Source organism: Callionymus lyra, chromosome 4 (genome assembly GCF_982586985.1).
Source record: "Callionymus lyra chromosome 4, fCalLyr1.hap1.1, whole genome shotgun sequence".
In the NCBI taxonomy this organism is placed as follows: Eukaryota; Metazoa; Chordata; class Actinopteri; order Syngnathiformes; family Callionymidae; genus Callionymus; species Callionymus lyra.
In genome coordinates this window covers 32892035-32906846 of record NC_141821.1, presented here as the reverse complement: position 1 = coordinate 32906846, position 14812 = coordinate 32892035, and the positions used below count along the sequence as shown (strand labels likewise).

General features: G+C 38.2%; 1 protein-coding gene across 1 annotated transcript in view; it reads right to left on the bottom strand.

Moving 5' to 3' along the window:
- Positions 1-2479: 2479 nt before the first annotated feature.
- Positions 2480-14812, bottom strand: part of vipr1b (vasoactive intestinal peptide receptor 1b) — a 34407-nt gene continuing 22074 nt past the window's right edge. Inside the window, exons 7-13 of the mRNA XM_087789887.1 lie at positions 8811-8964; positions 8642-8702; positions 8468-8540; positions 7738-7829; positions 6190-6319; positions 5541-5582; positions 2480-2734 (exon numbers count right to left, since the gene is read on the bottom strand). Coding sequence (XP_087646013.1) covers positions 2543-2734; positions 5541-5582; positions 6190-6319; positions 7738-7829; positions 8468-8540; positions 8642-8702; positions 8811-8964 — 744 coding nt within the window. The 3' untranslated portion in view covers positions 2480-2542. The remainder of the gene's footprint in view (positions 2735-5540; positions 5583-6189; positions 6320-7737; positions 7830-8467; positions 8541-8641; positions 8703-8810; positions 8965-14812) is intronic.

Below are 14812 nucleotides of genomic sequence, written 5' to 3'. Positions count from 1 at the left end.
TGCATTCACTTTTTCATAACCGAGGTTATATTCAAGACGGAGAATGTTTGAACCTATATGGCTGTAAATAAACCAAGTGGACGATAATGTAAGTCATTCAACCGTGGAACAATTTCACCAGCAAATGTATTTGTTTTAATTATTTGACCTTCTCTGTTTCCATCCCGAAGAATAATGAACTGCAACTGGCAAAAATGATGACAAAGCAGCATGTTTGCAAATGAAGTTGTTGTTTTATGTGTTCACAGGTAAAGATAAATAACGACTGTATATTCATACAACAGAGTTACAGCACAGACGTGAACAAACACAATATCCAGTTTAAACATCAGAGGGTTGTTGGGAAAGAACGTAGGATGTGTTTAGTAAAGTCACATGATGATGTCGATGAGCTTGAAGAGGAACTACTATCTTGAACAAACCAAGATATGATTTAAACTCAGATAATACCGATAAGTCTATTTTGATAATAGGTCTTTTGTGAAATATTAATATTATATTTAATATGTAAGTCGTAGTTCCTCTGTGAACCTCCAGGTACCAAAAATGTAAACGGTTATTACAGCAACACCTGTGATGTGTACAAAAGCACCTGGTTTTCAACTGTTTACATTCACTATGAAGAGAGGAATTATTTTTTCTAACGTCAAACATTTAAATCAGTTAATTCTGTATTTCTCTCTTTTGTGATTATGACTTGATATCATGAACGATTAAAGGGAAATCTTTTCTTCTCAAAATGCATGTGTCTGTATTAGTTGCTGGGCTAGCAGTCTTATATTTTCTTGTAGAGTGGTGCTGTGTGGCTTTAGCTCTAGGCTAGGATGCCTACTAGACGCCCTGCTGGTGAGCTGGTAGGAGATCTTGCAGTATACGCCTGGAAAAGCATGTGAAGACAAGGAAGTCAGAGCTTGCAAAGCTTACAAGCTAAATGGGTCTTTTAACAAAAGTGCATGTCATGAGCTATTAAAAATCAAAATAAATAAAAATGTCCAAATGTATTTTAAAGGATGAAACGGTTTAATACAGTTTGGTGAATTAACTTTCTTTTAATTAGAAATTAAGAATTGGTATACTTAGATTAGTTCTTGGATAGCAGTGCTAGCTGTGGTCATTCTTGGGTGAAAGTTATTAATGGACCTAATAGCACAAACGATTCAATTTAAGTTTCAAAACTCTTTTCTTTTTTGTGTGTTGCAGTTCATGTAATTCATTTAAAAGCACATACAAGCACATTGTGTGTGAACCAACACAGCAGTCATTGACACCAGTGTTCGGTCAGAATGAGATTGACAATGTTGTGAGTCACTTCACCTGAAGAGCACAGTGAAGGAATGGACGTGACAGGGCAAGCAATCCATGTCAAGTCGCTTCGCCTCACTTTGCAGTCAGCCTCCCCCGACCTGTCAGCTCCAAACTAATGAGAAACTTTCAACATGACATGTCTAAGAGGACACAGGAATTGACTCTGACGAGACCTTTTTAGGCAAGAGTTGTGTCTGTGTGGTCCACAAATTAACAATCTTTGGCCTTTAGATGCTTCAGGCACGGATATGATGAAGCTTCGGCCGATCCAAAGTAGGGATTTATTCACTAGTTGAAAATGCGGATTAAGTAAGATGAATGTGTTTATTTGATATCTATTAAATTATTAAGTCTCACAGAAATATTTGGCAGTAGACAGATACACAACTCAAAAATTTAAAAAGAAATGGACCAACACATGGTCTTGGTGAGTCAGTTTAAGATGTTCTGATCTTGTCTGGGTTTATTTTGGTGAATCCTTTTGAGCTCCGTGTCACGTCTGAGTAATTCTCAGAAGAAGGATGCCAGAAATGCCCCCCCGCCCCCTCATTGTGATAGTACAAGTTGGATTATTCTGGGATTACGGGATATAAAGTGGGAAACCACACTCAACAGCAGCGAACACAGATCTCTAGTAGCACTGATCGGACTCATCCTCAGAATATAAATTAAAGATTTCCTGCCTGTGGTTTCAATGGAAATTACAAAGACGCTTCCAAGGAATCAATCTGATGTATAGTCGGCCGATAATTAAATCATGTTTTGCTGTCGCCGTTTACGTGTAAACTGCCTGGTTACGCCTCATTGATAACCCACGCTTATGTATCATATACAAGTTGTATATGTATAACACATAACATGTGTCAAAGTAAGCTTTTAAGAATTAACGGTTAATATTGTAGTGGAACTCAAACGTCCTGCCAGTTTGGTACATTTTGCAAACTAGTGTGTGACTGAGGTTTACAAACCTGACATAAGCACTCAAGTGACCCACAGTCCACCATGACATGACTCCTTGAGCTTGTGCACCCACTCAAGAAAAGCAACACTTAAGAGACGATGATGTTCATCCAGATGAGCTGCACACTTAGGGAGATTGAAATGATGAATCATCGTTCTCCCTCGCTCCGACGCCGACGCCACCAACAGAGATGAACCAAAAATGAGTCTGTTTTTTTGATTTCCTGTCGGCTCCATGTGTGGCCGGGTGAAATGTTCATGGGCCACGCGATGAGAGTCAAATGCACGACAGGTCGTCATGGCAGGAGGAAGAGCCTCGGCGTGTTTTGGGGCTACAGCGCGTCAGCATGGTGATCTGTGTGCTGAAGTTGGTGCTGCTGCCGATGGAGGGATGCTGATATTTGGTGTCTGCGCTCATGTATCTCTGCAGGTGCCACCGCCGCCACTTCCTCTTGACCTCCGCCTGCACCTGAGAACAGATGGAACAGTTACACATGTTTTCTTATTGTTGATAAATCATCATGTTGTACAAGAATTGTCACAAAAACAATCAAGTCCAATGTGAAAAGACTTTAATGAAGCCAACTTTAGCTTTAACAAGCTGGTGATAAAGACAGGGTTAAATGAAAGTTAGATACTTTGATTCCAAGGAATATTACGTTTATCATGGAAAAAAAATATTGAATTATTCATTGAGTATTATCATCCAAGCTTCTTTAAAAAGATAATCATCCTGTTGGAGTCGATGATTGATTAAACTATTGTTATTGGATTTGGTGGATTTCATTAGGTAAGTGTTTGCAATAATACATTTTAAAGCAGTTCAGCCAAAATTCAAACTTCACTCATTTTTACACTAGGCTATTTTTGTTACCAGCAGTTTCAAGCTAACAAAATGAGTAACTCATATTGTTGAATAGCTCTTGATACCTGTCATTACTTTGTCTTTTACATTAAGAAGACTTTGAATTAGCAACCGATGGTAAGAAGTGAGCAGTTCCAGGTGGGTCATGTCAGAGATGTAAAAGATAACAGCTAACATTTAGATATAGATTAGATAACTGTATATCTGGTGTGAGATAGACAATACCTTAAATATAATGTACGTTTATGTTTTGTGGATTATTTTTTAAAGGATTTTTACAATTTAAACTAAATTATTGATCTAAAATCAAACCAACCATAAAATGAGTTTATTTACCTTGCTTTTCATATCATATTCATATATATTTTGGATAATTTTAAAGGTATATTATATTTGTATTCTGAATTACAAGAAAGAACAATATTAAAGATGAAAACAAAAAGAGTGTGCCATAACATGAGCCCTATTTATAACCACAAGTGTTTCCACAGTGGCAGGACAGCGTGACAGAGTAAAGCCCGACAGCTGGTGAGATCTTGTAATAAATGTTTATCTTTCAGTACTACTGTGTATCTCAAGCTATTATTCAATCACTGCAGCTATGGAAAGAATGTCAGCGTTAAGTGGAATTCTCAGCTCTTCTAAGGCACACAGCACATTGATCCTTGAAATAACCACCTCATTACATCAGTGCTTTTTATAGGAGATGTATTGACCTCCCTCTGACCACTTTAACTAATTCATGATGCTGGTGTCTAACGTACAGCTGCGTAATAAAATGTTTATTGATAAAACACATCCAAAAATCAATCAGACAACCTGTGTCAACATGTGTTTGCATTGAGGTTGTCAATAACGGTGTGAAGATACATTGTAGATTGAAAAATGTAAGAGTTTTTTACATAAATGTGGAAAACAGAGGTGGAAATCTCAATGTGTGGTCCAAGCGCCTCAACTGTGGAAATGAACATTAATCACACTGTTTAAGTCAAAATCTCTAAATAAATATCATTTATTAAGCCTAGTGGAATGTTGGCAGTAATAACAGTTATCATTGCAGAATTGCTGTGGTTGATTTTCCGTTATTTCAATCATGTGCATTATAGCGTCACCATTCTCTTTGCACAACAAAAGTGACCATTTGTGAATCCCAAAGATACTTTAAGGGGAGGATTAAATAGCATCCTGCTGCCAAGATTTAAGGACACCGGAAGATAGTTCTTCATTAACATTCAGCCAGCATAGAGCCATCGCTGTGATTCAATCTGGGAACAAACCTAATACGTCCACAGAGAGTCTCTGCAGCCATCAATGATCAGCTGGCGACCAAAAATGCTTTTTTACAGCCCCCCCTCCCACCCTGCACCAGAAAAAAAGGGAAGCTGCTTAGGTGACAAGAGCTGGTGACTCATCCTCGTGGCTGCATCGAGCTTTGTCAAAATGTAATGATTTTAAAGTTGCAGTTGAGCCAGAGGGAGGCTAAATATAGCCACAAAGTGTTGCGGGAGTTTTATCAAACCAAAGTTTCATCATTTTAATGTTATAAAATCAAAATTTCTGCTGACTCTGGTTATGGGTTGGACTTGGTCCAATTGCAGCTTGGAAATAATAGTTATTGGCAGTTTGGGGCATAAATAATGGTTGCAGAGTTGCGTGGTTACAGAGGATGTGTAAAGACGCCCATGTTTCCTAGGAATATGTTGTGGCGATTCACTTTACATTGACAATATTTAGAGGAGCTTAATTTTCTTCCGCCGTGAGTCATTGTCTATTTAAGCGACTGACCTGTCCATGACCACGTCGGTTAATAGACAATCACTACATTAATTACTTTCCTCAGGCTGCCAAGCAATTAAAAAGGTAAGAAAACAAACTCTAAATGAATAGCAGACATGACATTTTTAATCAATTGATAAAACCAATTTATTCTGCCACCAGTTTCCTGACATTATAGGATTAACACAATAAAGCCTTTTGTAGAGAAAAGTTCAGGTTGAAGTGACGTCAAGGTTAACACGATGTATACAACAATTGACACGACTCAACACTCGAGGCACAGAACACATATCCATTAGTAAAAGTGGTAACTTTGATGACAGGATCTCAGAGAAAACCAGAGTATTTTGGATACATTGATTTAAATAATCACCACATAACATGACTTTCCTGTCGAACTTACAAAGAAGGTCCAATTTAGGAATGTTTTGTATTCCTGGTGAGGTCACACTTACCACCTCCCAATTTATAAAGTATAAATGAACTATTATCAGAACTGAAAGTATGAATGAGGAAGAAAAAGCCTCAGCCTCAGCAAGAGTGGTTAACATTCGTTGAGATATTAATAACACAGAGTTGGAGTCTCTTGTATGTGGGATGTGAAGTGTGTATAGGAACTGTGTGTGGTACAGACCTCTCCATTAAGGAAACAGTAGAGAACCGCCACCACAAATCCCTGCGGCAGAGAGAACAACACGATTAGAAGGACATCTACTTGATATCTGAATAAGACTAAACCTGGGAAGAAATGATGGATACAGAACAATAAAAAAAATATTTCAAATGTATTAATAGCTTCAGTTTGATTTACACCAACCATCAATCAAAACTACGAGACAAGATCTGCTCTAGAGAGGAAATTTGGTTTGAATTGAATCTCCAAAGTTTTGAAGTTATTACTTAATAAAGTTCTGAAATCTCGACGAATAAGAGGTTACGAGAGCAGACTCTATTATGACGTAATAATGGTCTTCACCCCTCCTCCAGCCAGCTGTAATCACACCCCTTTGTTTATACAACAAGTCCATTGGAGGTGGAGACTTCTGGGATTGATGACGCTCGGTGACAAACCCTGATGTTTGACCAATCCCAGCTGAGTGGGTGTGGTTATTGAAAACAAGATTTAATCTTAAACACATTTTCTAAAGTAAATATTTCAATGAAGAGAGAGTTTTATGCAAACAGACGGATACTGATGAGCACAATAGAGGTCCAAGATCTATTTAAGAGACACTTGAATCAGGTTCATTGATCCCGGGATCAATGTGCAATTAAGATCTTACCTGAAAGGATCCCAGAATCAAATCGAAAACCAGCCTCAGCTCTGTCTTCACCTGCTCTGGGATGAACGCAAACACGATAAAATTGATTCCGAACAGAGGAATCAGCAGCAAAGTAGATTTGGCAAGTCTCCTACGGAGAAAAAGAGGTAAATCAGAATTTCCACATTTTACTCCCAAGAAGGGTAGAGGGGAAATAACAGGTCTGAATGTGTCAGGGGGAAAGTGGATGCATTATGGCCAGCTTATGAGGTGCTCTCTATCACGGTGAAAGAAACATTTCCACAGACAGCGCAGTATGTCTCTGTTGAAGCGCCTGCCAGGGGAGCTTTTAGTTTGTACCATAGCTAAAGGGGATTTTTATTTCCACACCAGCATCCCAAATGATCAATTCACACATCTTTCATGCATCACTCAAAGTAAAAACTTCAAAGACTGGGAAACTTTGATCTGGAAATTTTGATGTGATGTTAATTTTGTTTGGCTAAAGCTTGAGGTAGTTTACGAGTTTTAAATGATTGAAGATGTTTTAATATAAATATATATTTTCAAACAGCATTTAGTCACCACAAGATCATTTTTGTGATAAACTGCTTTCGACTTGAAATATCCTTTGATCATCCTAAAAAGTTTAGGCCTTTTAAATTTGGATTTGTTGCATTATTTAATGTTAACAAACATTAATTAGACTATCCATGCTTAATACAAAGATTTTCTTCTTGACATAACATGCTACAATTGCAAATACTGCTGCTTTCTTTGGTGCTAACAATGAAATCCAGCTCAAGTAAGAGAAATGCTGCAAACAGAAAACAAACATTTTTGCAAAGAGGACCGAAGCTAGCTGGTTAAAATATTTAAAATAAAAAAAAGGGTAGCAGCTAAATGTAAATGCTGAAAATTATTAGTATTAAGAGGTGACAAATCATGACCAGTGCATCGGAGACTGAGAGCACGAGTCTCAAAAAGAGACAACAGTGCACTGTTACACTTGCAATACGGTAAGAAGTCCTTTGCTCTACTGTACTGTGTTTACCAGAAACATGTCACCTGAAGCAAAGAATACTGTAGTTTGTTCAAGCTTCAATCAAAGTAATACAATACAATGGCGATGAATACTTTTTTCTATGGATATACTGTTGCTGGGAAGAGTTAGGATTTGTTGTCATTCCAATGCCAGCCATATTAAGTAGGTAAATAATATTAAAGTCACGAGATAATCCTCTTTCTTAAACATAAATGTATGACCGGGTTTGAAAGCAGATCTGCTTAGTTTAAGAGGCAGAGCTCATCACTCCCAATTTAATTTATCTACATTTTATTGTTGTCTTTACTCACTCTTGTTTTCTTCCAGTTCCAATGATTGCAGAAGCCAAACTAAAGGATGTTGATCCATGTGTGTATTTGTCCACCACATTCTCGCTAAGTAAGTAAGTAAGTAATTTTTATTTATATAGCGCTTTTGGCTGGTAGTCAGGTCAGGTTGTAAGGTATGGGGACGGAGCAGCAAACGTTCAGTACCATTTCCTTTGCTGATAAAACTTTACTCACGAGTACTGGTTGGACTCATTCCTTCCAATATCTGGGCAGTTTATCTTCTGTCGAAGTATTCGAATGATGCAGATGAAGAGAATGAAGTTCATCTGTGGGAAAAAGACTTGAGCGTCATTAAGAGAGAACAGGAGTGATTGAGAAAAGGTCAGCACGAGTCTAATCAAGAACAAATCACTTTTATTATTCATTATTATAAATTATGCATCACAAATCTGGTCCTGGAATGACTTGCTGTTCTGTAGCAAAGCCACCAAATTATTTCAGGCAGGCTTTTTTTTTAAACAAACTATAGTTCAGTTTTTATTTTGAAGCATTCTCATGGATTTATGCCACTATTCATGCTATATCACAATCGATTATTATTTATTTATGTAACACATGTCAGTGTTATTTACAAATGATTGTGTTTATTTCAACCTCGTCACACAACTTCCTCCTCCATTGTCACTGTTGACACCCAGTGCCATATTATTAGACGCCCATTGTGTTAAACACTTTAATAATATGGTTCTGAACAGGCAAGCGGCTTGATAGAATCCATTGGTTCTCAAAAATCCAAAGCAAAACACAAGTATCAAAAGTATCTTTTCAAAGTCACGTTAAAACTGGTGTGTCCTTTGAGTTGTTTTACTGCAGTAACTCTTATCAGTTCCAACAATTAGAGAGGATTGGCTTTTGATTGATGACTTCTCTTTCTGTGCCAGAAGAGCTGCTGTGGATGCATTACCAGGATTGATGCCAGAATAGGTGTCTTTATGATCCACCAGAACACATCGGTGTTCTCTATGATATCCCAGCACCTGGCGGGACAAGAGGCAACGATCAGCATGAGAAACTGGCAGAAACAGAGCAGAAGAAAACATGCACTTTATCCTCAGGCGTCTTTGTTATGTTTTCTTACCCCACATCATTATAGTAGGCTTTAGCGACGCTCCAAGCTGTGATGAAAATAGTTGGACCCCCTGAAAAGCAAAAACACAGTTGAGTAAACTAGTTTTCTAATGTTTAGTTAAACCCAGCCAACAGCGGTCCAAAAGTAAAGACAAATATAAGCAGAGATAAGTTCTCACCCCAGCCGATCAGGATGTAAGCCCAGAAATATTTCCTCTCAGAGAAGAAGGAGACCGCTAACAGCGCATGGAGATAGAGTCCTTCGACCAGGAGCCAGAAGAAGCTGGCCATGATGCAGTACTGGAAGAACACAATCACAGCTTTGCAGCCCACCTGGTCATGGAAATATCACAAAGGAAAATGAATCATACATAAATCCTCAAGGACGGAAAAGAAATTACAAACCATTCAACACAGAACATATTGATTTTGCACAATAGAGTGGCTGCTTCCTTCACACTTCCAAATGGGGCAATTACGCTGTTATGTGACTGTAAACGTCTGCATTTGATTCATGGAACAATTGAAACAAGTGTAGAAAACCTTCCAGCATCCTTTAAACATCACTTAGAAATGGCCAACACATAACATCACGACTTCCTTTAATCATTCATGTTCCTTTTTATCCAATCCAACAAATCATTCAAAGAGCTGACAGGATCGACTTGTGTGACAGTTCAAACATTCTTTACTGCCAAACTGCCATCAACATGTGAAATAAAATGTTCCTGACCAAGACAGCTCTACTTTGTTTGCCAAATCCTTCAATATTCACATGTTATATATGACTTGGTACTGTGAGTTTTACTCCCATGTACACCAATTTAAAAAGAGCGTCTTTTGGGTCCTGAATGAACTTTTAGTTTCCTGTCTGTGGCATCCCATCATAGAGACTCATAGTTCCTTGGATGCTGTGGTAGTTTGAGTTAAAGAAGTGTAGTTTAATAATCTTAAAAGCCTGTTTCCATTTTAACTTCATTATTATTCACCATGTTTCGAATCTATACATTTATTTCAAAGCAGTGTTTCTTCACGTAGCTTTTGTTTTATCTGCATTTGCCGGTTAGAAATAACTCAAAAGGTTCAAGCGTGATCGCCTCACAGGAAGAAGGTTGCTGGTTTGCTTACAGGTCCATATGGAGCCAACTAGTGACCTGTGTCCTGTGAGAGTTGTATGTTCTCCCCGTGTTGCTTGGGTTAACTCTGTGCGCTCCAGTTTCCTCCCACAGTTCAAAAACATACAGAGGTTGACCGGGAACTTGGGGAAATTGTCCATAGGTATGAGTGTGTGTGTGAATGGTTGTCTGTCTTTGTGTGCCCTGTGACAGACTGGTGTCCTGCCCAGGGTGTCCCCCGCATCTCGCCCGGGATAGGCTCTTTCTCCCCGCCAGCCCCATGAGGGAATAAGAGGCGTAGAAAATGAATAAATAAATTCTATTTCTGTGTTGTTCATGTACTTCATTGGTATTTAGAACATTTTTGAAGGAAAAACTTTTACTGCCGATGCTTTCTGTTGCACATGCACACACCTCTGCTCTGAACAAACACGCAATACAATAAAACATAAATCACCAAAAGAAATATCCTTATATGTGACAGGGTTGACAATATGTTATTGTTTGATATTGTTTTAAGTTTAAAACTGTAGGTAGGAACACTGGCGTCCTCCATGCACTACTGGTTAAGAAAAGTTTCAACCCTTAAGGTCCTGTTGAGAAAACCCTTTTTGCTATTTAGTCTCTTAGATAAGATTGTATGGTTTTTAATGCCATGTGAAACGCAATTTGTTGTATGTTTTAGCACACTAAACAAAACACTGTTTTTATATTACATTAACAGAGTAGTGTTTTAAGTTTTTTAACATGAAGGTGTTATGGTTTGACCGTACAAGTCTTTGTATGTTTCACACCGAACCTCACAAATTCAAAACATGGGATTCAATTGTATTGTATTGACCATTGAAGTGACCATTGAAGGCAGGACAAGGTGGTGAAAGTTTCAGGTACGAAATGATGGACTAATTGGAAGAACAGAGTGCTCAAAAGGGTTTGCTCCTGAATTCAATTGCAGCTCCGAACCAAAGAAATGCGCAGTGCCAAAATTTTGACAGAGTAGTACTTTCTCAAATCAAACACTACTCCTAGAAACACGCTACACGGAAATAACTCAACAGCTTCTTCTTCTAATATTTTTTACCGCTAATTGCAAACGGCCGTTGGAACCCTATCGTCGACAACTTTTTTTGCAAATTGAAACAAGTTGTCAAGTTGTGTTTCACTGTGTTATTATTGTTGTGTTGTTTTGTGGTAAAAAAAAGTTTTTCATTGAGATTTACTTTACTTGTGTACTCAAAATATTAAGTGTAAGTAAGTAAGTAATTTTTATTTATATACCGCTTTTACAGACCAGGGTCAAATAGCGCTTAAACAATCAAAACAATATTCAATAAAGTATATACTTTAAAAGTCAAGATAAAACTGAGAACGCAACAGGAGTTCCAGAAAATCAAGGAAAAGCCTGAACCAATAAAAACGTCTTAAGATGTTTCTTAAAGGAGTCAGTAGATCCATCAAGCGCAAAGAGAGAGGAAGATCGTTCCAAAGCTTAGGAGCAACAGCCTGGAAGGATTTCTCTCCTCTGGTCCTGAACCGTGTGCGAGGAACCATCAGTAGATTCTGATCCACAGACCTCAGAGCCCGAGCTGGGGTGTAAGGCTGGATCAGATCACTGATGTAAGGAGGAGCCTGACCATGAATAGATCTGAAAGTAAGAACCAGAATTTTAAAGTTGATAATTAAAGAAACTGGAAGCCAGTGAAGAGTTTTAAGGATCGGAGAAATGTGAGTTCTTCTACTTGAGCGGGTCAGAATTCTCGCTTCAGAGTTCTGAATCAACTGCAGGCGAGACAGATCCTTCTTGTTAAGACATGAAAACAAACTGTTACAATAGTCCAGGTGAGAAGACACAAACACATGGATTACAAGCTCCAGATCATGTTGTGACAACATTTTCCAAAGTTTAGAGATTTTTCTCAGTTGAAGGAAACAGATTCTGGTCAGTTTTCTGCAGTGTTGAACAAGAGACATGTCTTTATCAAATACAACACCCAGGTTTCTCAGGCTCAGTTTGACAGACTGACCTAAGTCACCCAAGTACTGACTCAACCCTGGAACTTTATCATCAGCTGCAATAACCAGAGTTTCAGTTTTGTCCACATTCAGCTGTAAAGTGTTTTCAATCAGCCATTGTTTGATTTCTAGCAAACAATTGACTAAGCTGTTCAGCCTCTGGGGCTCAGTTGGATCAAAAGAGCAGTAGAGCTGCATGTCATCAGCAAAAATGTGATAAGAAACATCAGGAAATCGATTAGACACACCTACAAATAGCAAAAACACAATGATATCTGCTATTAACATTTGCTCGCTATGATCGACCTTGAAACAACGTTTGATTTACAACTAATTACTATTGTAAATCAAGATAAATTCAACTCTATATGCATTGATTATGTTGAGTCCCAGCTCCATCCCAATTTGCCACAGATTCCGACCACAAATGCCCCCTTCCCCATCATTTAATGGTCTTATGTTGAATCAATGATGATTTATTGTTCAACATCAACCAAAATGTACCAATCTGACTAATAATCCACATTGAGTCAATGTCATTTGCTCTCTGAGGTTAGACCAACTGTAGCCACGATCATATGCTCACCTTCTCTTGTGGTCATAGAAACAACTTGTTCTTTTTACCAATTATCAAAATCTCTTTTAGCTGGTAAAATGCCCAAAGTATGCATAAAAGGCGTGTAGCTATACTGAATTCTGCAGCAGATGTAATTGATCGAAAAAGGCCATCGGCTTGTGTAACAATAGAAAGAAAACTCATCATTTGCATGACAGCAGTGTTCATCCCTGGTTAAATTTTCTATTTTTTATATTTCAACGCCCCCGACACTAAAACAGCCAAGCAGAATAACATGATTATATCCGGTCTTGTTGGCTGACGGCACAACTCCTCCATCAGGGTGGATTATTTCATTCAAAATTCAGTGCGGGGAGGCTGTCATTGAGTGAGCTACACAAGGACACGCATAAAAAGGTCCAAACATCTAATGGTGTGTGTGGGGGGTAGTTCTGTATACAGTCACGTGTAGGTGTTCTGGGAAAAGCATCACAGGGGATTGAGTGTGGGCGCCATGGCGATAAGAAAATCAATGAAGTATTCAAAAATGACCCACAGAGTGTGAATATGTCTGCGTCACAAAAGATGTAAATCAGGACATGAGTTTTCCAGAGGGTGAAAAAAACACATTTATAAATGAAATGGACAGAATAGACGGCGATGGGAAAGCATTAACAGCAGGACTGAGATGAAATAAATAGACGTGTGTGTGTGTGTGTGCATAGACTTTTACTGTTGAAAGGGATGAAGGTGATGAAGATTCACTTTTAGTAGCTGCAAGGCACGTTAAGATAAAAAGGGAAAGTTTCCCAGGATTGTCATTTACAGCACACTTTTCAATGTGATGCGTGAGTTAAATGTTAAAGTTGAAAACACAAGCCACTCAAATGCTTAAGCACTGGAAACGAAAAAGTCAATTCACTGGTTCCAGGAGCATGAATGTATGAATGATGCGAAACAATGATACTGGTTCTGAATAAAGACAAACAGTCACTGGGGCCGAGGTGGCATAAATAATGCATTGCTTATGGCCTGTAGCGACTGTATCATGAATTAATCCACAGGGTCGTCGTGGCACAGACCCAGCAGTGGGCGACGGATGAGGCGCGACTCCTGCAGAGCATATATAAACACAAACTACAGGGAACAAGGCGGAGAATGTGATGGGAGTATTTCAGGGGTCACATGGCGCTGCAATACCAAACATGTTTCTATCAGACCTGTTCTCGTCGACCCCGTGACAGCAGCTGGCTCACATCAACTCATGCCTCCATTATCCCAGCGGAGCCGGCAATGGAACTTTCTAATAAACAGATGTCGTGTGACAACATCATGAAACATAAATCATTGTGTGGACTGCAGGGGCCAACTCACTGGAATGTGGACTTTAAGAGGGAGAGGTGGGCAAAGTAATATCTTGTTCTGTGTGTCTTCTTTTACTTAGTCGGGTAACTTTGAGAATGCCAAACACCAGATACTCTCACATGCATTAATATACACCATCGCTTTAATATACAGAAAATAGTTCAGGAAGGACATGCTGAGATGTGAAAGTTCCATACTAGAGCTCTCGAAAAGAATACCGAGAATAAAGGTCTGTAATAATTTGTTGTTTTCATCAGTCAATACCTTTCATTTTTCTTCCATAATCACTTTTTGAAATCATAGAAAAACATCTGAGGCAGCAGAGAATAAAACATATTCATATTATTTCTGCCCCATTTTCCGATCTTTTCTTTAAACACAATGAATATTGATGTAATCTAAGACACTTTCTTTAACATGAAGCCGCTCCCTCGTTACTTAGTCTGTGATTAATGAACGGGTTCATGTTCATGTTTAGACCAAAGTAAATATAAATGATAAAGATTCATGTTCGTATGACACACACTAATCAAATATATTCCATCTGTTAAAAAATATAAATAAACAAGTACTAAGTAATTAAGACAGTAACATTATTCTATACATTTATTAAGGCCATTAGCTCAATGGCCCGCAATTCCTTGTCCGGAGACCAGTATCGGCCTGTTAGACATTTGTTATGGGCCAGACAAAAAGAAGAAAAAAAGTTCCTTCTGCCTAAAAGGTTTTTCATTTAGAATTTTTTTTAACTCAACTGGAGACAAATGAGTAAAACACAAACTTTTACAACAAAACATCTGTTATTTTTTATGTAGAATGAAGTCCATTCTATATAAATAATGCTTGAAAACAAACTTGCGCACACATTGGCACAAAGTCTCTCAAAGCTAGGAGACACACACATACAGAACACCATCGTCGGCATACAATCAAATATACATAGATGCAATTACACAAACATTTTTAAATTTTTATTTGAACGTCGGCCTGTAAACGTAATCCTGACATTTAAGCGATCCGTGTTAAAAAAAAGGTTGTGGACCTCTGAATTAGCTGATACAGAACGAACCAATGAGCCAAATATTTTGACATTTCATATTGCTGGTGGATGGGTAAATTAAATATTAAAGAA